Source organism: Oncorhynchus nerka, linkage group LG20 (assembly GCF_034236695.1).
Source record: "Oncorhynchus nerka isolate Pitt River linkage group LG20, Oner_Uvic_2.0, whole genome shotgun sequence".
Taxonomy (NCBI): domain Eukaryota; kingdom Metazoa; phylum Chordata; class Actinopteri; order Salmoniformes; family Salmonidae; genus Oncorhynchus; species Oncorhynchus nerka.
This window is the reverse complement of record NC_088415.1, coordinates 53,488,587-53,513,144: the sequence shown is the minus strand read 5'-3', so window position 1 is coordinate 53,513,144 and position 24,558 is coordinate 53,488,587. Positions and strand designations below refer to the sequence as shown.

Genomic DNA, 24,558 nt, shown 5'->3' with positions numbered 1-24,558 from the left:
TAAAAGACCATGCAGCCGTCACGCTCTGATCTTACCCGCGATGCAAAGTGCTTCGCTCCTTTTGATGTCAGGAGAGCAGCTTCAGGCAGGGGTATGGGAGGGGGCAGCGTGTGTGTGTGTGTGTGTGTGTGAGATGCAGTTATATCCCAAGCCAAAAACAGTTTTTGATTGTCACGAGAGATGAAACGATGTGCAATGAACCTGACACAACTCAGCGAGGAAGGGGTGTGTGAGTGAGTACGATTTTAAAACTTAACTAGGTGTGAGAGCTGATGATGCGGATAGCAGGCAGGCAGATGCATATTAATGCTCCCGTGCTTCTTTTACGCAACGCCCACTCGTAGCAGAGAGAAGCGGAGCGTGTGTGTGTGAGGATGAGGTCTATGCCTTCTCTAATATAGTAGATCAGAACAGTACGATAAGCGTGTTTGGGATTGGTGATGCTAGCCTTCTTCAGGTCTCAACACTAAAACACAGTAAAACTCAAAATTGGTGATCCAGAAAATAAATCATTTATTTACATTGAAGTTTGAATCACATTGAGGAAAAGGAAATTAAGACTCCAGACTTTCATTTCATGACCGTATTGCTGCTGATGTGGGAAAAGAAATTATTCTACGAGTGTACAGAAAAAATAAGTTTTCATTTTTCATGAAAGCAGTGAATGAGGCAATAGCAACATTTCCAACCTCCAACCCACCCCAGAAAAACGACAGGCTTTAAAAACAAGAACCGGCCATTGCTGAGACACAAGAGGTGAAAAGGGTTTCTGTTTCAACTCATTACCGCCTTTAACCAGGTTAACCATCAAACAGCCAGAACTGACCATGAGGATGATTCCTACTGTTTCTATGAGATCTAGGAAAGACAGTTTGATATATCTATGACAGTCTTCATAGAGTGTGAGAATGGTTTAATGAGGGTAAAGAGTTGTTTCTGGATTGCTGCTGAGAATCACCAAAGCTCTAAAAACCAATATTGACAGAGACTGGAAGGGGGAGGTGTTGGAAAAGGTGAGTTTTGGCGAATAAGGTGGACGTCCATAGGAGGCAACGAGAGAGTTGGCCGGGAGAAAGCAATATTGACAGACGGCCTGGGATGAGGAGTGTGTGTGGGGGTAGAGGAGATATGGGGCGGTCCACTTGAGGAAGAGAGGGGGAACGTAGGACTGTGTAGTACAGAGAGAGCGACACCCCTCTGGTTCTTCAGTATTTCTTGAACTCAACGTCGTCTGGAGGGCTCATCTCCACCGTTCTCTTCCCAACGTCCGTCCAGTTGGTGCTCAGGACTGTACCACCTGACTCCATCTGCAAGGGGAGGAGTGGAAGTCAGTCATACTGCATTTCTCAGTTTCTCTCCGTGTGCAAATATATAAAACACACTCACAAAGGACTTGTTCATGGCCCGTTTGACCTCGTCGGTGCCGTCCCCGTAGATCTGCTGGAAGAGTTTGTTGAGCGCTGCGTCTCCCTCCAGTTTCTCCTTCTTCTCCTCCTCACTGATGTCGACCACCACCTTGTCCCAGTTACGGCTAGAGTGGGACGAAGACGGGTACTGGTCTGAACAGGAACACATACGTTCAGAGAGTGAGAGAGGGTTACCATGGGTACTGGTCAACACAGGAGAGGGGGCTTTCAGTAGTACAAACCAAATGCTGTAAAAAGAGAGAGAGAGAGAGAGACAGAGAGAGACAGAGACAGAGAGAGAGAGCAGAGGAAACTAAGTGTGTGTGTGTAAAGGAGAGAGAGAGAGAGAGCAGAGGAAACTAAGTGTGTGTGTGTAAAGGAGAGAGAGAGAGAGAGCAGAGGAAACTAAGTGTGTGTGTGTAAAGGAGAGAGAGAGAGAGAGAGCAGAGGAAACTAAGTGTGTGTGTGTAAAGGAGAGAGAGAGAGCAAAGGAAACTAAGTGTGTGTGTGTTAGAGAGGTACTCACTGGGGGTGAAGTGTTTGACGCTGGGCTCCTGTCCTTCACCCTCCAGTTTCTCCCACCTGGTCCCCTCAGTCTTCTTCATTTTGATCTCCACCTGAGAAAAAGAGGAGGAGGAGAGAGGAGAGTGGAGGAAGAGGGCGAAGCTAATGTCTTTAGTTATCGTTACGTCTATATTTGGGCTCAACACGTGAGATCAGAAGACGGTAGCTCAGCGCTCACCAGTCTCTTTTAATGGTGGGATCAGCTCACGGCAGAGAGAGACAGTGATATGCGGGGGCACAGCTCACTCCCAAATCTTCCTGACAGACAGAGTGCTAACGAGACATCTGTCAGCTCGAGGGGCCGGATAGTGTGTGATCAGATCAGCTCAACGTACGCGCGTGTGTGTGGGGGGGTGAGAGCTATCGGTCTGTCGACCAGTGGCAGGAACACACATTTCTGGACAGATCATTACGTCGGAGGAGAGGAGAAGAAGAGAGAGGACAGCCACCACCACATGCGAGCTGCAGTGACAGGCCTCATACCAGTGGGACACTTAAGCTGCTGAGATTTCCAGTACCCCCCCGTCATCTTGTGTGTGTGTGTGTGTATTTAAGTGTGCGTGTGCGCAGAGAAAGAGCATGTGTGTTTAGAGACAAAAGTTTGACAGAGTTATAGCGTGGGGGGAGGGATGCGCTGGCATGTCGACGCAATTAAAATAAAATTTCTGCTCTGTTGAGTTAAGGGATGTTTCATTCATGAACGTGTCAGGAGCAGAAGCCAGAGCATCAAGAGGCTTGCTCACACACACACACGACTAATAGATGAGCTCAATACTTACCCGAGACTAAACACCTCAAATCTTAGGACTGAATGCTCAACCATGACCCATGCTTTAACTGATGTTCACATGGAGCCCTTCTTCATTGAATTATTTACAACCAACATCTGTCTGCAGACACGACCTAGTCAACCTCTGTGTACAGTGTAGGGGAATGGGCTGGGAGACAAAGCAGAGACACACAGACCCCTTGCAGTGGCAGGGAGGTTTTTATGCTCTTCTGTGCACACAGAGAGTGAGTGAGTGTGTGTGTGTGGTGATAACTGGTGCAGTCTGTGCCCGTGCAGAGTGTGTGCTGGGGGCGCTATACAACATTAATCTGCTGCCACATCTGTGTCTCTGCGTGTTAAAGGGACGCGGCAGGCGAGGGGCTGGGTCTTAAAGGGATGTGACAGCACCGTCACATACAGGACCACCACCCACAGCTCCCAGGGGCCATACTGAGCAACACACACACACACACACACACGCCTGTCAGTCCCTCAGATGGGGAGTTCAGTCCCTGTGTCCCATGTCACCAGTCCCACGTGCTCTTACCCGCCCACCAAAGTCCCCCCTGTCCCAGACTCACCCGCCCCGGTCTTATACAACATATGCAGACACACACACCCTCCCCTCTGCCCTCCACATACAAATCCACATACAAAGAGTCTCCCATCTCAGCCCTTCACAAAGTAGCCCCTACTTTAGATTACAGCAGAGAAGATTTTAAAAAGCAACTTAACAAATAAATAAATAAAAATAGAAACAGTCTGGCGAGGGAGGCTGACAGGCATGGAAATTACAGAGGGAGGCTGTATGTTATCTATTCACAGAGACGAGAGGAGTTTGGAGCAGAGAGAGTGTGTGTGCGTGTGTTTACCCTTCCGTTCTGATCAAACACTCTGGTGTGTAATTGGCTCCCTGTTGTCATGACGACCCCGCGGGTTAGAATGCCTCATCGCCGACGACGGGAGGAGGTCAGAGAGGGTAGCACTGACGAGTGCGTGTGTGTGCACGACACACACAGCACCAAGCATTACCAAAATCACGTGAAGATGGCACAAGTGTGATTCCAGTAGGCGCAACTGTGCATAGTACAGCCTAGCATGCCTTCCTAAGTGTCCTCTGAAGAAAGCAGTGGAAGTAAACCACCATTGGGAAAGGGGAAAAAACACAGTGAGCTCTGCAGTTGGTGTCGTTAGTCTGACTAGCGCAGAGCCCTTGGACTCTCAGAGAGTAGTTAGTTAGGGACAGGTTTGGCCTGGGTCTCTTCTGGTGGCTCTCTGACGCTTGGTCATACCAGGATGCTGCACGGCTAAAATGAAGTCAGAGAAGCGTCAAATCATCTCAGCACACAATAACTGAACACAGTCCACCTGTTCAGAGACCAGCTAGTCTCGCAGTGTGCCTAGTGGAAAGGAATGCAACCGTCGACTGATGTGTTTACTGGGCACATTTGTCACTGTGTCATGTTTGAGTGTGAATAAGAAAAAATATATACATATACAGTAAGTGACATTGTGTTTTATGTGTATACATTCTCTATTTCTCTGTGTGTGTTTGTAGGACCATGAGAGCCTGTGGAGCCCTGTGGACCAGGGAACAGACAGGGCTTTGTGGGAGTGGAGGGGGCCTAAACTCACTTCGCTCCCTCCCCAAACTCAATCCCCTTCTCTTCCTTTAAGACTGACTCCTTGTGTGTGTGTGTGTGTGTGTGTGTGTGACGCACAAGATTAAGTTTGTGTGCATGTACGCAATGCGTGTACGACAACCATTTAAAAAAAAAAAAGACAAATAGTTGAATTTTGGAATTTGAAAATGCTCAAATGGACATAAACATGGACATTTGTTTTGTTGAAAAAAGTATTTTAAATGACTTTCAAACAGTAGACTATTTATAAGAAATTATTTTTTAAATATTTCCAAAAGAAGTAGTTGATTCGGGCCACATTATCGGAATATACTCAAATACACAAGTATTTAAATATCAAAATAGACATGTATTTGAACCCAGGTCCGACAACAACCTATGTGTGTCTTAGGCAGTCATCTGCCCCTCTTTTCCCCTCCTCTTCCTATTCTAAGACTGGGTCTTTGTTTGAGCTTCAACACACGTGCACCTCTGGTATGCAGTGCCTGATGTTGCCATGGCGAACTGTGAATGACTATGTATGGGAGTATGGAGAGGGGCAACGTCCTCTCGAGGGTGGAAACTAGTTTTGGCATTGGCTGGCAGGAACTCTCAGCAATAACCTCTGCTCTACCACACTTACTATATTCTATTCCTCCTCTCCCTCCATCTCCTTCACTCTTTGCTTAGCTAGAGGCTGCACACGTCTGTCGGACTACCAAATCATCTCTTCACTCGGGTCTCTGTCAACCTCCCCCTGTTGTGCCGTGTGTGTGTGTGTGTGTGGGGCATGTCCCTCCGTCTCGTTAGACTGAGCACCATCTCATGCCCCAAACGAGCACCCATCCCCAGATTCCCAACGCACACTAGATGGATGAGCGGAGTGCCTCTCACATGTACACACGCACAGGATGAGTCTCTCGCACGCACACACTTCGTTTCAAAACAGTCACACTCATTGACCACAGGCCACATTTTGGATCCAAGATAATAAAGTGGGAGTGAGAAAAAGCATGGAGATGCCTACACACAAATTACTCACTAATGTGTGTACAATAACAAGTGCCCTTCCCACTCATTATCGGCCATAATTAGTTACAACTGCAGAGCTTGTGAATTCTCACAGGGCAGAGTTCTAGTGTGTGTGTGTTGACCCAGTCAGGGCTGTATTAAAGAGGATTCTCCTCCTCCCAGTCTTTCTGCTCCACTAATGGTTAATTATCACATTCCAGTCTGGTCATTGCCTGGTTAACCTGCTGTGTTTAAAAATCACATTTCTAAGAGTTCCTGGGGACTGCAGATCACCTTGAGGACTGTTGTTTTACACACATTTCACCTGTGGGAACATTTTCTCAGTTCTTGAGGCAAATGATATGACAGTTCTGAGAGGCTGAGGAGTATGGAGTATTACCTTAGTGGAGAGGACCTTGAAGGTGCTGTGTTGGGGGACGATGGGATGCAGTAGGTTCATGTTCAGGCTGAAGTCCTCCCCCGACGGAAGTTTCACCACCGCCGACAACTACAGATAGAATCACACATTATATATCCTCCACTGCAGACCATTATAGAGGATTGGAGATAGGATGTTTGTTCAAATTCACCCCGAGGGGGTTTTAGTGCTGGTCTTAGATCAGTTGGGCTTTCTTTCTTCGATTGAGGATTTAGACTTGGGGAGGGTAAACTGTTTCTAGATCTGAGCTTACAGGCACCCCTGGGGGCATAGCTGGGCCCAAAGGGAGTGTGTGTGTGATACCCCTTACAGCAGTGGTTCCCGTACACCTTCAAAACATTCAACCTCCAGCTGCGTACCCCCTCTAGCACCAGGGTCAGCGCACTCTCAAATGTTGTTTATTGCCAGCATTGTAAGCCTGACACACACTATACGATATATTTATTAAACATAAGAGTGTGTTGTCACAACCCGGCTCATGGGAAGTGACAAAGAGCTCTTATAGGACCAGGGAACAAATAATCAAGTTTACATATAAAACCTTATTTGTTCATCAAAAATTGTTAATAACTCCCCACAGGTTAATGAGAAGGGTGTGCTTGAAAGGATGCACATAACTCTGCAATGTTGGGTTGTATTGGAGAGAGACTGTCTTAAATCATTTTCCACCATCTGTGCCTGTATTTAGTTTTCATGCTAGTGAGGGCTGAGAATCCACTCTGACATAGGTACGTGGTTGCAAAGGGCATCAGTGTCTGAACAGGGTGATTTGCCAAGGCAGGATACTCTGAGCGCAGCCCAATCAAGAAATCTGGCAGTGGCTTCTGATTTAAATTACATTTTCACAGAACTGTTTGTTGCAATTTCGATGAGGCTCTCTTGTTCATATCGGTAAGTGGACTGGAGGCAGGGCATGAAAGGGATAACGAATCCAGTTGTTTGTGTCATGCGTTTCGGGAAAGTACCTGTGTAATTGCTCCCCCAGCTCACTCAGGTGCTTCGCTATAATCACATTTGACATTGTCTGTAAGCTTGAGTTCATTTGCACATAAAAAAAAAATCATACAATGTGTGTTGTCCTTGTTAATGCAGACCGAGAAGAGCTCCAACTTCTTAATCATAGCCTTTTTGTCCTGCACATTGAATATAGTTGCGGAGAGTCCCTGTAATCCTAGATTCAGATCATTCAGGCGAGAAAAAACATCACCCAGATAGGCCAGTCGTGTGAGAAACCCGTCATCATGCAAGTGGTCAGACAAGTGAAAATTATGGTCAGTAAAGAAAACTAAGCTCGTCTCTCAATTTAAAAAAACGTATCAATACTTTGCCCCTTGATAACCAGTGCAATTCAGTATGTTGTAAAATGGTCGCTGCCCATATCATTGCATAGTGCAGAAAATACACAAGTTCAGGGGCCTCGTTTTAACAACGATAACCATTTTCATTGTAGTGTCCAAAACATCTTTCAAGCTGTCAGGCATTCCTTTGGCAGCAAGAGCCTCTCGGTGGATGCTGCAGTGTACCCAAGTGGTGTCGGGAGCAACTGCTTGTACGCGATTTCCCACTTCACTTAGTCTCCCCGTCATGGCTTTTGAGCCATCAGAGTACAGATCGCAACATGAGCAGCAGCTACGTTCGGCTACATACGGACTGTTAGTGGAATTCCCGTGAGAGGGTAATGATTCATGCGATTGGATGTTAATCATTTGACTAGGCTACCTGGATTTGACATTGTGCTATTTCTCTGAACACTAGATGGTTTAATTTTTTATTTTTTTGCCAGTGAAAACGAGGCTACTACCCAAATGTATAGCCCCGTTGGAAAATATAAAAATTGACCTAAAAAATGTGAAGAATAATAAAAAAAGTAGTTTTTTTTAAGTGACATTTTTAATTGGCGTACCCCTGATGGCATTGTGCCATAGATCCTCTGGAGGGCAAGCCCCCTAGCTATCTCATAAGCCCTAATAACACCTCCCCTAATATTCTCAGAACAACAGAAAGAGTGGGTGAAGGCAGAGGAAGGGAACAAGATGTGGAACTGGAATCGGGCATCTCTCTGTGTGTATCAGAGAGAGCTGCTCTCCTGTAGGGGGACCTCAGCAGAGAGAACAACTAGGCTTGGGCAGTATACCAGGGTATTTGGAAAGCGCCACAGGATGGCTTTTCAATACTGTCAAAACTATTTTTTCCATACATTTTAATTATGTAGCTACTGTTTAAGTTAATACTTGCAGTCAACTTCTGCAAACACGTTAGGTGATAAAGCAGATTGCGTTCTTCACTTCACAGGTCACATTATGGAACTTACCATAGTTCCCCCAGAACAGTTGAACCAGTGACGTGTTTGTTTGTAAATAGCACAATGGGAGAAAGAAGGAGCTGGTGAGTCCATAGCACATACACTGCTCAAAAAAATTAAAAGGAACACTAAAATAACATCCTAGATCTGAATGAATGAAATATTCTTATTAAATACTTTTTTCTTTACATAGTTGAATGTGCCGACAACAAAATCACACAAAAATGATCAATGGAAATCAAATTTATCAACCCATGGAGGTCTGGATTTGGAGTCACACAAAATTAAAGTGGAAAACCACACTACAGGCTGATCCAACTTTGATGTAATGTCCTTAAAACAAGTCAAAATGAGGCTCAGTAGTGTGTGTGGCCTCCACGTGCCTGTATGACCTCCCTACAACGCCTGGGCATGCTCCTGATGAGGTGGCGGATGGTCTCCTGAGGGATCTCCTCCCAGACCTGGACTAAAGCATCTGGACAGCTCCTGGACAGTCTGTTGTTGGATGGAGCGAGACATGATGTCCCAGATGTGCTCAATTGGATTCAGGTCTGCCTGGATTCATGCCTTCCTCTTGCAGGAACTGCTGACACACTCCAGCCACATGAGGTCTAGCATTGTCTTGCATTAGGAGGAACCCAGGGCCAACCGCACCAGCATATGGTCTCACAAGGGGTCTGAGGATCTCATCTCGGGACCTAATGGCAGTCAGGCTACCTCTGGCGAGCACATGGAGGGTTGTGCGGCCCCCCAAAGAAGTGCCACCCCACACCATGACTGACCCACCGCCAAACCGGTCATGCTGGAGGATGTTGCAGGCAGCAGAACGTTCTCCACGGCGTCTCCAGACTGTCACATGTGCTCAGTGTGAACCTGCTTTCATCTGTGAAGAGCACAGGGCGCCAGTGGCGAATTTGCCAATCTTGGTGTTTTCTGGCAAACGTCCTGCACAGTGTTGGGCTGTAAGCACAACCCCACCTGTGGACGTCGGGCCCTCATACCACCCTCATGGAGTCCGTTTCTGACTGTTTGAGCAGACACATGCACATTTGTGACCTGCTGGAGGTCATTCTGCAGGGCTCTGGCAGTGCTCCTCCTTGCACAATGGCGGAGGTAGCGGTCCTGCTGCTGGGTTGTTGCCCTCCTACGGCCTCCTCCACGTCTCCTGATGTACTGGCCTGTCTCCTGGTAGCGCCTCCATGCTCTGGACACTACGCTGACCGACACAGCAAACCTTGCCACAGCTCGCATTGATGTGCCATTCTGGATGAGCTGCACTACCTGAGCCACTTGTGTGGGTTGTAGAGTCAGTCTCATGCTACCACTAGAGTGGAAGCACCTCCAGCATTCAAAAGTGACCAAAACATCAACCAGGAAGCATAGGAACTGAGAAGTGGTCTGTGGTCTCCACCTGCAGAACCACTCCTTTATTGGGGGTGTCTTGCTAATTGCCTATAATTTCCACCTGTTGTCTATTCCATTTGCACAACAGCATGTGAAATGTATTGTCAATCAGTGTTGCTTCCTAAGTGGACAGTTTGATTTCACAGAGGTGTGATGGACTTGGGAGTTACATTGTGTTGTTTAAGTCTTCCCTTTATTTTTTTTGAGCAGTGTATATCAGCGAGTCTTGTGCGGCGCAGTTGCCATTTTCCCCTCTATGCTTCCTACTAGTGTTTCCCCCTCTGTTCTTCTCCCCTATGTACACACATCCTGCACTTCCTTCAGAAAAGCATGCATCACAACTTTGTTCATTTGCACAATTTCTCTCGATCACTTTCGCTTGTAAATGTCCACACTCACCTAAAATTACATTCACTAGCTATTCTTGTATAACTTTATGAGCTGATTTGCTTGTCTTTGCAATTAGTTTGTTTCTCACTTATTAGCATTTAGCATCTATGTGGTTTTGCTATTAGCTTGTGCTAAGATTGTTAGCATTCTGGTAATATACTTTTCTTGCCTTTTTAGCAAGAAAAGTGCCCTGCGCGGTAATACTGTAAATCATGGGATGAGAGAGAATCTGGATACTGCCCAAGCCTAACAACCTCCCATCGTTACTAATCTACCCCCACACCCCACCTCTGGGAAGACGACTCCCCCGCCTTTCCTCTGTCATTCCATAATCCTCATCAGCCTTTTTATATGCCACACCTGTCAGTTGGATGGCTTATTTTGGCTCATTAATGCACAAAATTTGAGAGAAATAAGCTTTTATGTGTGTATGGAACATTTCTGAGATCTATTATTTCAGCTCATGAAACATGTTGAGTTAATATTTAAGTCAGTGTAAATAAGATGAGAAATAGACACGTCTAAAGTTAGCTTCCTCAGTGATGACAGTACTGGGCAGCTGATACTCTGGCAACACTTCTGACAGTTTAGAACAGTTCTCCTCAAGAGCTTCTTACACTGACCTGTGTGTGTGTGTGTGTGTGTGAGAGTTAGGGTGTGTACCTGTCTCTCTTCGAAGTTGATGTTGACCCCATCCTTAGGCACATTTTTCACCATGATGGTGACGATGACCTGAGACTCTGTCTGGTACCAGTCATGCCTGAGGACAAACACACTTAGTACAGGTTGCCCCTGAAGAGTAGGAACAAGTTATCCACCTTCCTGCACACAGAGTGCATCCCAAATGGCCTCCTATTCCCAATATAGTACACTACTTTTGACCAGGGTCGTAGGTAGTGCACTATGTAGAGAATATGGTGCCATTTGCGACTCAGCATGGACTGTACTTACTTAATGTGTGGCGTCGGAGTCTGCGGTGGAATCCAGTCATCCCAGGAAGAGGGAAAGTTTAAACAAAACAAGAAGAAAAAAAGAGAAATAGGGTTTAATGAGCTTTAGCCATTACACCAGACGGAAAAAAGTCTGAAATACTGAGAGTAACACTGCCCCCATGAGGCGGAGAGTGGAACTGAAAGCCATAAGGCAGGGGTGTCAATCTCTTTCCACGGAGGGCCAAGTGTCCACATTTTTGGGGTTTTACCTTTCAATTAAGACAGACAACCAGGTGAGGGGAGTTCCTTACTAATTAGCGACCTTATTTAGTCGAATTAAGTACAAGGGAGGAGCGAAAACCCGCAGACACTCAGCCCTCCCATGGAATGAGGTTGGCACATGTGGTCTGAATGTATGTGGATATCATAGAGAATGATAGAGGCCTCTAGTGGCCAAAAGGCTGTTTTGGCATTGGGCAGCACAGTTGAGGGCTTCCACCATTTGAATGTCGTGAACTGGGTGGGACTTCCAACTTCATGTGACCCTGTTGGGAGTCATGTCCAACGGGTCATCAGGAGGGATCAGCCAATCGTGAAGAAGAAAATGTCCCACCTCAAAATGAAGAACGCTTGGGCAGTGCCATTGAGGCTGTCAATTGGAACAGATAAAGATGAGGCCTCTTTCCATCTCTACCGTGGACATAGAATAATGGCAGGAACATCCAAAGTGGTCATTGGCGCTTACCTTGTTCTCCTTTCCATTCTGATTGGCCACTGCAAAGGAGAGGGAAAGGAATAGTGTAGTATAGTCAGCCAGTTTCCACTTACTCATAGATTAACAGGCCAGAAACACCTCCCTGTGAGATCTCAGAGGCAGTTTGTTTACCCTCTGAGGCTAAACAGGCCTGATCTGTATTTACCAGTTATGTCTGTTACATTATTCACTGCTTTCATTAGAGAGGGAGGTGGCAGAGGGAGGCCAGTAGAGGGGGAGTGAGAAGGAGAGAAAAGGAAAGAAGAGATAAAAGGGGAAGGATGAGACGGAGCATTAATGTTGTCTAAATGAGGTCGCGTTTGAAAAGGGAAACGGGGAGGGGGGGGGGGGGGCGTGTGTGTGTGATATCACCATATGCACACCCCGTTTTGATGTGTGGGGGCGTCAAGCTGAAGCGCCTAGCGGTAAACACTGTCACTTCACACATGAAAGAGACGGGAGGGAACTCACAGGGTATGGCTACGGAGGACTGAGGTGTGTGTTGGTGTACGTGTGCAACAATGTGCTTTTGAATCTGTTTGAACATGTATTATATATCTGTATGTGCGTGCGTCTGTATTTTGGTATGCATGGGGGGGTCCACATGGGCTGTTTAGAATGCGAGCCCAACACGCAATGGATGTGTGTGTTTGGATGTTTACTGGGGTTGATCTGAGGCCTCCCACCCCACCCCAGAGACCTAAATTATTAATGTGATTCAAACAGGTTCAATTTAAACCCTCAGACGATGACAACCACACACACATATTCTCTAACGAAGAGTTTAGCTAGTACAGGGTTAGAGTTTAGATAGGGAGTGGAATGCATCTCCAACCTCTATTTGAACAGTGAAGCTGAAATCACCAGCATTTTGGATTTGAGATAAAAATGTTTCACGAGGTGACAGTACATAAACCCCCCCAGGGGAGTTCTGCGTTTTTGGAGGGGTATGACCTCTAACTTGCTCATTATTCACAAATCATTCATGATTATCCATAATCGAGGTAGCAGCCACATTAATGAAGTGTTCAGAAAACATCTTCTATTCTTATTTACAATAAAAAGTGACTCCAAAATGACAAAACATTTTTCAGTTTGTATTGGGCAAAACATAATCTAACAACGAAAACAACCTGCAAATGCACCCGACAAGGTTATAGAGTCACAAGTGTGATGTAGTCAATAGGTACTAGGAATATGGGACCAAATACTAAACGTTTGACTACTTTAAAGCTGCAATATGTAACTTTTTGGGCGATTCAACCAAATTCATATAGAAATGTTAATAATCTGTCACTCTCATTGAAAGCAAGTCTAAGAAGAAGTAGATCTATTCTATGTGCACCATTTCTATGCATCCCATTCTTAAGTTATTTCTTTCGGTACATTAATTTCAAACAGTTGAGAAAACAATATTTTTGGTTATGGAAAGGATATTTCACAGCGATTTAGATGGTACAATGATTCTCTACACTATCCTTGCTTGTTTTGTCAAACTGAAATTAGGCATAGTATCAGAATTTTTGCAACTGGGAAATGGCAGAGCAATTTCTGTCTCATCACGCACCAGCGAATCCTGTGGTGGGCTGGGCGCAGTGCACGCTAACCAAGGTTGCCAGGTGCACAGTGTTTCCTCCGACACATTGGTGCGGCTGGCTTCCAGGTTGGATGCGCGCTGTGTTAAGAAGCAGTGTGGCTTGGTTGGGTTGTGTATCGGAGGACGCATGACTTTCAACCTTCGTCTCTCCTGAGCCCGTACGGGAGTTGTAGCGATGAGACAAGATAGTAGCTACTAACAATTGGATACCATGAAATTGGGGAGAAAAAGGGGTAAAATTCACACACACATGCAAAAAAAAAAGTATTCAAATAGGGGTAGTAGAAAGATAAATAATTTTCGTTTCAAAACAGTAGAACGTAAGTTTGACAATAACCTCAAATAAAAGGAGACATTCAGTAGTGTCGCCTCATGAAACATCTTATCTCAAATCTCAAAATTCTGGAGTATAGAGCCAAATTCACAGATGTTTGCATCGCTGTCCAATTTATTGATTATATTTGTCAGCTCAGAAGTTAACATACACTTAGGTTGGAGTCATTCAGTCATATTTCAACCACTCCACAAAGTGTCTTGTTAACAAATTATAGTTTGGCAAGTCAGTTAGGACATCCACTTTGTGCATGACAAGTACTTTTTCCAACAATTGTTTAGAGACTATTTCACTGTATCACAATTCCAGTGGTTCAGAAGTTCACATACACTGAGTTGACTGTAACTTCAAACAGCTTGGAAAATTCCAGAAAATGATGTCATGGCTGTAGAAGCTTCCGATAGGCTAATTGACATCATTTGAGTCAATTGGAGGTGAACCTGTGGATGCATTTCAAGGCCTACCTTCAAACTCAGTGCCACTTTGCTTGACATCATGGGAAAATCCAAAAGAAAAAAAATCAGCCAAGACCTCAGAAAATAAATTCTAGACCTCCACAAGTCTGGCTCATCCTTGGGAGCAATTTCCAAATGACTGAAGGTACCACGTTCATCTGTACAAACAATAGTACGCAAGTATAAACACCATGGGACCACGCAGCGTCATACCGCTTAGGAAGGAGACGCGTTCTGTCTCCTAGAGATGAACGTAATTTGGTGAGAAAAGTGCAAATCAATCCCAGATCAACAGCAAAGGACCTTGTGAAGATGCTGGAGGAAACAGGTAAAAAAGTATCTCCACAGTAAAACGAGACCTATATCGACATAACCTGAAAGGCCACTGAACAAGGAAGAAGCCACTGCTCCAAAACTGCCATAAAAAAGCCAGACTACGGTTTGCAACTGCTCATGGGGACAAAGATCATACTTTTTGGAGAAATATCCTCTGGTCTGATGAAACAAAAATATAACTGTTAGCCCATAATGACCATCGTTATGTTTGGAGGAAAAAGGGGGAGGATTTCAAGCCAAAGAACACAATCCCAACCGTGAAGCACGGGGGTGGCAGCATCATGTTGTGGGGGTGCTTTGCTTACAGGAGGGACTGGTGCACTTCACAAAATAGATGGCATCACGAGAAAGGAAAATTATGTGGATATATTGAAGCAACATCTCTAGACATCAGTCAGGAAGTTAAAACTTGGCCGCAAATGGGTCTTCCAAATGGACAATGACCCCAAGCATACTTCCAAAGTTGTGACAAAATGGCTTAAGGACAACAAAGTCAAGGTATTGGAGTGGCCATCAAAGCCCTGACCTCAATCCCATAGAAAATGTGTGGGCAGAACTGAAAAAGCATGTGTGAGCAAGGAGGCCTACAAACCTGACTCAGTTACACCAGCTCTGTCAGGAGGAATGGGCCAAAATTAATCCAACTTATTGTGGGAAGCTTGTGGAAGGCTACCTGAAATGTAACGCTACCAAATACTAATTGAGTGTATGTAAACTTCTGACCCACTGGGAATGTGATGAAAGAAATAAAAGCTGAAATAAATCATTCGCATTCTTAAAATAAAACTGACCAAACAGAGAATTTTTACTAGGATTAAATGTCGGGAATTGTGGAAAACTGAGTTTAAATGTTTGGCTAAGGTGTATGTAAACTTCCGACTTCAACTGCATACACAGTACTTAGATTATCATTTATTTTTTTATAAAACGTGACCCGGATTGCACAAAGTCAGGGACTTATTTTCGTTATGGCGGTCGAGGTACGAAAGCAGATCCTACTTACTCTCCATCATCTCCTCACAGCGTTTGATCCACATTTGGAAAGTGTTATCGGAGCCTGTGGAGCATAGGGAGAACACACTGTTAGGATTCAGACAATCTCAACCAGTTTGAACACAACTCTACTGAGGAATTACAAATATACCCGTAGCCACAGACTTCTGTAGATCCAAACAGACAAGATAAGCAATATAGCTAATATTTCACCTAACCCAGAAGTATTTTAAAAAAAAAGTCTCATATTGATGACCAACTGAAAAAAATATTTAATTAGTACAAATTAAAAATACAGATTATTGTATTGGACAATATGTTATATATATATATAAAATAATTAATGTCCAATGGAACGTTTGCCTAGCAGTGTGGTGCACACGGTGGAATAATTGAACGTATACGTCAAACTGTATGCGTAGACTGCTTGACAGAAATGGTAGCAGAAGGTGAATGTTGAACTTCTGTTGCACACAAATTCAGATGCCGCATAACATTTTAAACAAAAAAACACTGTAGGTGTGTTCAAGGTATAAACGTATGCATTGGTTTCTTTTCATTTGGATAAGATATGAAAATGTATCAATTTGAAGGTTGTCATTAGATTTGGGCTGGGGCCACAAGAAATTCTTGCAGAAGAAAAAAAAGTGTCCCCAAATCTTTTGGCTGAAAGAAAATGGGGTCCCCGCTGAAAAAAATGGAATACCACTGACCTAACTTATCAGAGACCAAGAGCTGTTCCATATATTTCTATTACCAATAATATATTTAGCTTTTGGATATGCATGAAAGGTCTAATGGGCTAGCAGTGGATTTGGGATTAAGTGGGTAAGGTTAGAGGAGGTGTCTAGGTGATCGGTGCTTCACAGGTCCCCTCAGCAGACCTCACCGTCCAGGCTGTGTCCCTGAGTGAAGGCAGCATGTGCCGACTCCAAGTGGTTCAGGTGGAACTCTGCCATTCTGCAGGGAGGGAGACAGGGATGTTATGAGAAGCAGACCAACAACAAAAAAACCTGGGGAGAACTGACAACCAATTTAAGTTTGACATACAAGGCAGTGGTTTTCAAATCGGTGGTCCGCGGCCAAGTACTGCACAGGATCAGCGAAAACTATTTAAATATATAGTGCATTCGGGAAGTATTCAGACTGACATTTTCCACATTGTTACGTTACAGCCTAACTCTAAAATTGATTACATTGTCCCCCCCCCATATATCTACACACAATAGCCCATAATGACAAAAGCAAAAATAAGATTTGAATATTTTTCAAATGTATTAAAAAAAAACTTGAAATATCACATTTACATAAGTATTCAGATCCTTTACTCAGTTGAAATACCTTTGGCAGCTATTACAGCCTTGTGTGTTCTTGGGTATGACGCTACAAGCTTGGCACACCTGTATATGGAGAGTTTCTCCCATTCTTCTCTGCAGATCCTCTCAAGCTCTGTCAGGTTGGATGGGGAGCGTTGCTGTACAGCTATTTTCAGGTCTCTCCCAAAGCCACTCCTGCGTTGCCTTGGCAGTGTGCTTAGGGTTGTTGTCCTGTTGGAAGGTGAACCTTCTCCCCAGTCTGAAGTCCTGAGCAGGTTGTTTTCATCAAGGATCTCGCTGTACTTTGCTCTGTTCATCTTTCCCTTGATCCTGACTAGTCTCCCAGTCCCTGCTGCTGAAAAACATGCCCACAGCATGATGCTGCCACCACCATGCTTCACCATAGAGATGGTGCCAGGTTTCCTCCAGGTGTGATGCTTGGCATTCGGGCCAAAGAGTTCAATCTTGGTTTCATCAGACCAGAGAATCTTGTTTATTTTGGCAAATTCCATTGTGCCTTTTACTGAGGAGTGACTTCCGTCTGGCCATTCTACCATAAAGGTCTGATTGGTGAAGTGCTGCAGAGATGGGAGAACCTTCTAGAAGGGCCACCATCTCCACAGAGGAGCTCTGTCAAAGTGACCATTGGGTTCTTGGTCACTTCCCCTACCAAGGCCCTTCTTCCCCGATTGCTCAGTTTGGACGTGCAGCCAGCTCTAGGAAGAGTCTTGTTGGTTCTAAACTTGTCCCATTTAAGAATGATAAGGCCACTGTGTTCTTAGGGACCTTCAATGCTACATACATTTTTGGTACCCTTCCCCAGATCTGTGCCTCGACACAATCCTGTCTCGAAGCTCTACAGACAATTCCTTCGACCTCATGGCTTGGTTTTTGCTCTGACATGCACTGTCAACCGTGGGACCTTATATAGACAGGTGTGTGCCTTTCCAAATCATGTTCAATAAATTCAATTTACTACAGGTGGACTCCAATCAAGAAACATCAAGGACAATCAATGGTAACAGGATGCACCTGAGCACAATTGAGTAAAGGGTCTACACGTACGCTACGGTCACAAGACGCAGGACTCCTAATTGTCCCTAGAATTTCTAAGCAAACAGCTGGAGGCAGGGCTTTCTCCTATAGAGCTCCATTTTTATGGAATGGTCTGCCTACCCATGTCAGAGACGCAAACTCGGTCTCAACCTTTAAGTCTTTACTGAAGACTCATCTCTGTGGGTCATATGATTGAGTATAGTCTGGCCCAGGAGTGGGAAGGTGAACGGAAAGGCTCTGGAGCAACGAACCGCCCTTGCTGTCTCTGCCTGGCCGGTTCCCCTCTTTCCACTGGGATTCTCTGCCTCTAACCCTATTACAGGGGCTGAGTCACTGGCTTACTGGGGCTCTCTCATGCCGTCCCTGGAAGGGGTGCGTCACCTGAGTGGGTCGATTCACTGATGTGGTCATCCTGTCTGGGTTGGCGCCCCCCCTTGGGATGTGCCATGGCGGAGATCTTTGTGGGCTATACTCAGCCTTGTCTCAGGATGGTAAGTTGGTTGTTGAAGATATCCCTCTAGTGGTGTGGGGGCTGTGCTTTGGCAAAGTGGGTGGGGTTATATCCTTCCTGTTTGGCCCTGTCCGGGGGGTGTCCTTGGATGGGGCCACAGTGTCTCCTGACCCCTCCTGTCTCAGCCTCCAGTATTTATGCTGCAGTAGTTTGTGTGTCGGGGGCTAGGGTCAGTTTGTGATATGTGGAGTACTTCTCCTGTCCTATTCGGTGTCCTGTGTGAATCTAAGCGTGTGTTCTCTAATTCTCTCCTTTCTCTCGGAGGACCTGAGCCCTAGGACCATGCCCCAGGACTACCTGACATGACTCCTTGCTGTCCCCAGTCCACCTGACCGTGCTGCTGCTCCAGTTTCAACTGTTCTGCCTTATTATTATTCGACCATGCTGGTCATTTATGAACATTTGAACATCTTGGCCATGTTCTGTTATAATCTCCACCCGGCACAGCCAGAAGAGGACTGGCCACCCCACATAGCCTGGTTCCTCTCTAGGTTTCTTCCTAGGTTTTGGCCTCTCTAGGGAGTTTTTCCTAGCCACCGTGCTTCTACACCTGCATTGCTTGCTGTTTGGGGTTTTAGGCTGGGTTTCTGTACAGCACTTTGAGATATCAGCTGATGTACGAAGGGCTATATAAATACATTTGATTTGAATGCTTAAGTAAATAAGTTATTTTTATACAAAAGTTATTTTTTGCAAAAAAAACATGCTTTTGCTGTGCCATTACGGGGTACTGTGTGTAGATTGATGAGAATGTGTATTTATTTAATACATGTTAGAATAAGGCTGTAACATAAAATGTGGAAAAAGTCAAGGGGTTTGAATACTTTCCAAATGCACTGTATAAAAAGTCATTTTTACTTTAATGTTATGAATATCCCTAGCAATAGAATAAAATATTACATTATTTCGCAAAGATTAATATTTCGCAAATTACATTCATTGGAGCCAAATACACTCACTGGAGTATCTGACACAGGCTTTGAAAAAGCACCCGCGAACAGGCTACCACTGCAGCTGCTGGTAGCTTTGACATACAATTTTTCCAACACACGGCTAAATATTAACCAGCTAAGCAGCTGTGTTAAGGGAAAATGTGTTTGGAATGGCCTTTCTAGCTAATAGGCTATATTAGAGTTTAAACATTATCATTCAATTATAAATGTGGGGAGGTCAAAATAATGAAAAACTATGTAACAAATCTATTCATTTTAGAATTTTGATCATCATTCACCTGATAAGACAAGACTTGAAAAAAACATGTTTTTGCTAAAGTATGATGGGGTCGCTGATCAAGAAAAGTTTGAAGACCCCTGATATAAGGGAGATGTGGAGTTGAGTTTAACCAAATGGATTTTCTGATTTATTAGAAAAAACGCATCACATTTCTGTAAAAGGTTCAACAGTGCTTAGTGTTCTGAAAACATCTTTAAGCAGTCATCCTCATAGTCATTTAAAATCAACAGTGACATTCCCACCAGAAAACACAAGCTGCCAAAATAAATGCATGTCAATTCAGATCGATTGACATTGTTTGACAGGTGTCATGGGCTAGACTTTGGGCAGGGTGATAAATTGATTTGAATTCAGGTTTAAGCGCGATATTCCAAAATTCTGCAAGAATCAAGGTTAATATATTTTTTTGTTTCTATGAGCGTGTCTTTTTGGTCTCGTCTACTTCGCTCCTTCTGTGCACCTTGCCCCTCGCACACAGACAAGCCCCTCCCCCACCACTCACAACAAAAGAAAGATCACCTTCTGCCTCTGACAACAGTTTCCCAACTAGTCATTTGCATTTGAGGTTTGGTCCAACATTTTATTTAATTACTAAAAAAATTACAATAAAGTAAATTTTAAAAAAGTCATATGGACACCAAAACACATTGAGCCATTTTACTGTAAAAGAGGAGAACTTAACCTTCGTAACGATACCCTTTTGCTCTCAACTCCCAATTTTAGAACAGAGTAGACCCTACTAAGACGGGGAGTATCAATGAATATGATTGTGGAAAATTAATCATTTTTTTGATGCGCACAGAATTGCAGTACCGCTAGCAGCATTTTAGCAAGAGTGTTATGTGCTTTCTAGTCTGTTTTATAAATGTGCATTGAACACAAGACACATGTATATAAGGAATTAGCAATTAATTCTCATTCTGAGAAATAAGCATATTTATCTTGGTAATCCACTTGATTTCAACATCTAAACAAAGTGTTCAAACTGTTTGAGACGGACAGGAGGCTGTCTGTCATAGTTCAATTGTTCTACCTTGTTAGCAAGCAAATAGATTCAAGTTGGAGACTTTAAATATCAAAATTGCTGGCTACTCACTAGCAGGTGGTCTTATGAGTGAGACATTGCTGTCATTATTAGTGGATGTGCATTATGCATGGTTCTGGTTAAATTTGTTAAAAAGGGCATTTTCATAGACTTGAAAGCCAGGCCAGTGTTATTGCAAAAAAGCTGGTTAAACCATTTTGATAACATAAATGATATACACAGTACCAGTCAAAAGCCTAGACTACTACTCATTCAAGCGTTTTTCTTAAATTTTTTACTATTTTCTACAGAACTATGAAATAACACATATGGAATCATGTAGTAACCACAAAAAAAGTGTTAAACAAATCAAACACATAAAGAAGAAAATAAATTCCACAAATTAAGGAACACCTGTTAATTGAAATGCATTCCAGGTGACTAACCCATGAAGCTGGTTGAGAGAATGCCAAGCGTGTGCAAAGCTGTCATCAAGTCAAAGGGTGGCTACTTAGTTTCTAAAATAACTTTTGATTTGTTTAACACTTTTTTGGTTACTATATGATTCCATGTGCTATTTCATAGTTTTGATGTCTTCACTATTATTCTACAATGTAGAAAATAGTACAAATAAAAACTCTTGAATGAGTAGGTGTGTCCAAACTTTTGACTGGTATAGTATATACGGTTTATTGTCACATACACTGAATATCGTCAGCTATAGTAGTCCCTGGAGCAAATGAGGGTTAAATGCCTTGCACGAGGACACAGTATTTCCACCTTGATGGCTCTGGTATTCGAACCAGCAACCTTTCGGTTACGGCCCAACGCTCCGTTAGGCTACCTGCTGCCCTGGTAGTTACGGTTAGCCTAGGCATAATTTTACAAGCCCTGAATTAATTAGATTATTCATGACTGTTTGAAATGCAGTGTATTGACCATTAAGTTGCGCAACAAAGCTTATTTAGAAAAATGACAAAAAATGGAAATATATATACATTTGACAAAAAAAATATGATTATATTATATGCCATATTGCCAGCCCTAGCTAGACTCCTTCTGCACACATACCCTGTTCTCATGAAGGCAAGCGCAAGACTGGGGTTGAGCTGCTGGGCTTTCTTGGCATCATCGACAGCACCTGTAGAAACAGATATACCCAGATGAGAAACATTGCTCAAGTTTCTGTAGCAAAAACAAAATGAGGGAACTAACATATGCCAGTCACTTGAATTAAAATCATTCTACAAAACACCAATTTCAGAAAATCAGTAAAGCTAGGTAAGGTTAGTCAAGGGTTAGAGCTGTCGTTTGTCAATGGAAGATTAAGGTTTGTCTGACTGATAGGGGGGGGTTGTTGGGATAAGAGACTTACAGCTGTAGTTTTTCAGTTGGAGGTGGGCATAGGCTCGTTGGCAGAACCATTCTGAATTGTCCGAGTTACCTTCCAATGCTTCGTTAAGTTCCTGGGGGGAAATGACGGTGACATCCAATGGGCAAACTTGGGGTCAATTGAATTGACAAGACATTGAAAAAAAACATGTTTATAACCACTATCTAAGGTTAACTATTGTTTAGATACATTTTCCCAACTATTTAACTTGGCTTTCTGCAGTCTTCTTAGTCTTACATTAGTAAGGTGGTTAGCTACATTCAAGACATGGTGGTTAGCTACATTCAAGACATGGTGGTTAGCTACATTCAAGACATGGTGGTTAGTTACATTCAAGACATGGTGGTTAGTTACATTCAAGACATGGTGGTTAGTTACATTCAAGACATGGTGGTTAGTTACATTCAAGACATGGTGGTTAGCTACATTCAAGACATGGTGGTTAGCTACATTCAAGACATGGTGGTTAGCTACATTCAAGACATGGTGGTTAGCTACATTCAAGACATGGTGGTTAGCTACATTCAAGACATGGTGGTTAGCTACATTCAAGACATGGTGGTTAGCTACATTCAAGACATGGTGGTTAGCTACATTCAAGACATGTACAGTATGGCAGGTGGTTAGCCAGTTAGCTAGCAATGCTAACATTAGCTTAACTGGCTAGCGAGTACAACAAGATACAACCAATAAGCTAACTAGCTCCCGTGACGGTACACACATACTAGTAGCTAGCTACATCACTACTGCTGGAGTTGAGCAACTACCGAGAGTACGTCGTTTCAGACCAAAATAGTTCGATAGTGTGGCTAACTTAACTGGCTCTCTTGTTAGATTAGTTTCTAAAGTTAGCAGAAGATTAGCTAGTTAGCCAGCCCCGAAAAGTGTATAGCCAGCTCCGAAAAGTGTATAGCCAGCTATCTAACGTCAGTTAACTATCTAGTTAGAGTTATTGAAAACATTTCCAAACCCATGACAACTTTATCTAGCAAAAATGCTATTTACTTTCAATAAAACGAGTTCATAATGACAGGCCGTTGTTTACCTCGATAGCTTTCTGTGGGTTCTCGTCTATGAAGCTATCGGAGAAACTGCTAAAACAAGAAAACAAAGCTAACGTTAGCCTCTTGAATAAGGAAACATTTATGACAAAATACTCGAAAGGGTAGCTTATATACTTGCCGTTCGGATGCCATGGGGCTAGAAGTTTTGTCAGTGGGAGAAAGAGCAGAGACTAGCTAGCTGGAAAGTTCTAGATGGGAATCAGAAAACGAAACTATGCTGGAGAATGGAGCCTAAACTCTTGCGCTATAGTTCAGTCAAAGATGTGTATAAAGTAAACCAAGATAGACCACTGCCTGTCATTTCCAATGGGAACTAAATGAGCCTCAGTGGGCAGAACAAGCAGAGCCAAGCACGAACTAGCGAGATCCTATTGGTGCGTTCTAGCATCATCGGAAGATTTCCGTTAGGGAACACACGCTATGTGAAGCGCGCGTGTGCAATAACTCAATTCCCCATTGCGCTCTTTCTAAACAACGCGATTTTTAACAACTTTTCCAAAGGGTAAAGTTTGCTAAACTTAATCCATTCTGTTCATAACATATTCTAGTTTTGGAAACCTGTATTGAGATCAAATGTTTAATCGATGAGAACATTTGCCTAATGTCGACCAAAATCCATCTCGATCCATGTTCTCCCACTGCTCGCAAGTGGGCTTCCTGTCACTACCATATTGGTAGTGAGTGGAAAGGCCAAGCGGATGCTTCACATTTAAACATTCAGTGAAATATCTGTCTCATTGTTATATCTGTGGTGCAGTGAGTGGATTGGAGCACAGCGTAGCAGACATGCGCCGTGCGGGCCTGTCAACAGTCAGCTAGGTAGGCGCAGTTGCTGCTGCTGCTGCTGCTGCTGTTGTTGTTGTTGTTGTTGTTGTTGTTGTTGTTGTTGTTGTTGTTGTTGTTGTTGTTGTTGTTGTTGTTCTTCTTCTTCTTCGGCATTATGGCGTTCACACATTTTGTTTGTGCATGCCGCCACCTATTGTGCGGTAGTGTGTAGTCAATCACGTTACATTTTGTGATACAAACATAAAAAAGGAAAGTGAAAAAGGAAAGGAAAAACGAACCCTACACCTAATACACCACTATTTCATAAAGATACAAATCACCATCCCATTCCTCCTACATTATTTAAAAAATATATATATTTTATATATACACAGACAGTATGGTGAAGTAGGCGCTTGTCAGTACAGTATGTAGGCACAAGTAGGCACAACAGCTCCTCTTCAACCTCAGGAGGCTGAAGAAATGTGGCTTGGCCCCTAAGACCCTCAGAAACCTTTACAGATGCACAATTGAGAGCATCCTGTCGGGATGTATCACCACCTGGTACGGCAACTGCACCGCCTGCAAACACAGGGCTCTCCAGAGGGTGGAAGGGTCTGCCCAACGCATCGCCAGGGCACAATGCCTGCCCTCCAGGACACCTATAGCACCGATGTCACAGGAAGGCCAAAAAGATCATCAAGGACATCAACCACCTGAGCCACTGCCTGTTCACCCCACTATCATCCAGAAGGCGAAGTCAGTACAGGTGCATCAAAGCAGGGACAGAGAGACTGAAAAACAGCTTCTATCTCAAGACCATCAGACTGTTAAATAGCCATCACTAGCCAAGTACCACCCAGCTACTCAACCCTGCACATTAGAGGC

General features: G+C 43.9%; 1 protein-coding gene across 2 annotated transcripts; it reads right to left on the bottom strand.

Annotated features, from left to right (window-relative positions):
• Nucleotides 1-489: 489 nt before the first annotated feature.
• sugt1 (SGT1 homolog, MIS12 kinetochore complex assembly cochaperone) lies at nt 490-23,193 on the bottom strand. Of its 2 annotated transcripts, none has more exons than XM_029623033.2 (13): nt 23,024-23,193; nt 22,887-22,932; nt 21,824-21,914; nt 21,520-21,589; nt 16,198-16,268; nt 15,319-15,372; nt 11,585-11,613; nt 10,859-10,878; nt 10,571-10,667; nt 5,773-5,880; nt 1,933-2,023; nt 1,387-1,559; nt 490-1,307 (listed from the first exon to the last, which is right to left on the bottom strand). In XM_029623033.2, exons 1-13 carry the CDS (start codon nt 23,035-23,037, stop codon nt 1,206-1,208), a joined length of 966 nt encoding a protein of 321 aa, XP_029478893.1. In that variant the 5' UTR covers nt 23,038-23,193; the 3' UTR covers nt 490-1,205. The 2 variants fall into 2 exon arrangements, with proteins under 2 accessions (XP_029478893.1, XP_029478892.1); XM_029623032.2 differs by having other exon boundaries at nt 22,887-22,935; nt 23,024-23,191.
• Between the last annotated feature and the right edge of the window lie 1,365 nt (nt 23,194-24,558).

Bases quoted from the DNA above. Each gene is read 5' to 3' on its own strand.
- sugt1 (XM_029623032.2), bottom strand. The intron at 21,915-22,886 runs GTAAACAACGGC...ATTTCCCCCCAG, and splicing joins ACCCACAGAAAGCTATCGAG to GAACTTAACGAAGCATTGGA. The intron at 16,269-21,519 runs GTATGTGTGCAG...CCCTCCCTGCAG, and splicing joins CTTGCCTTCATGAGAACAGG to AATGGCAGAGTTCCACCTGA.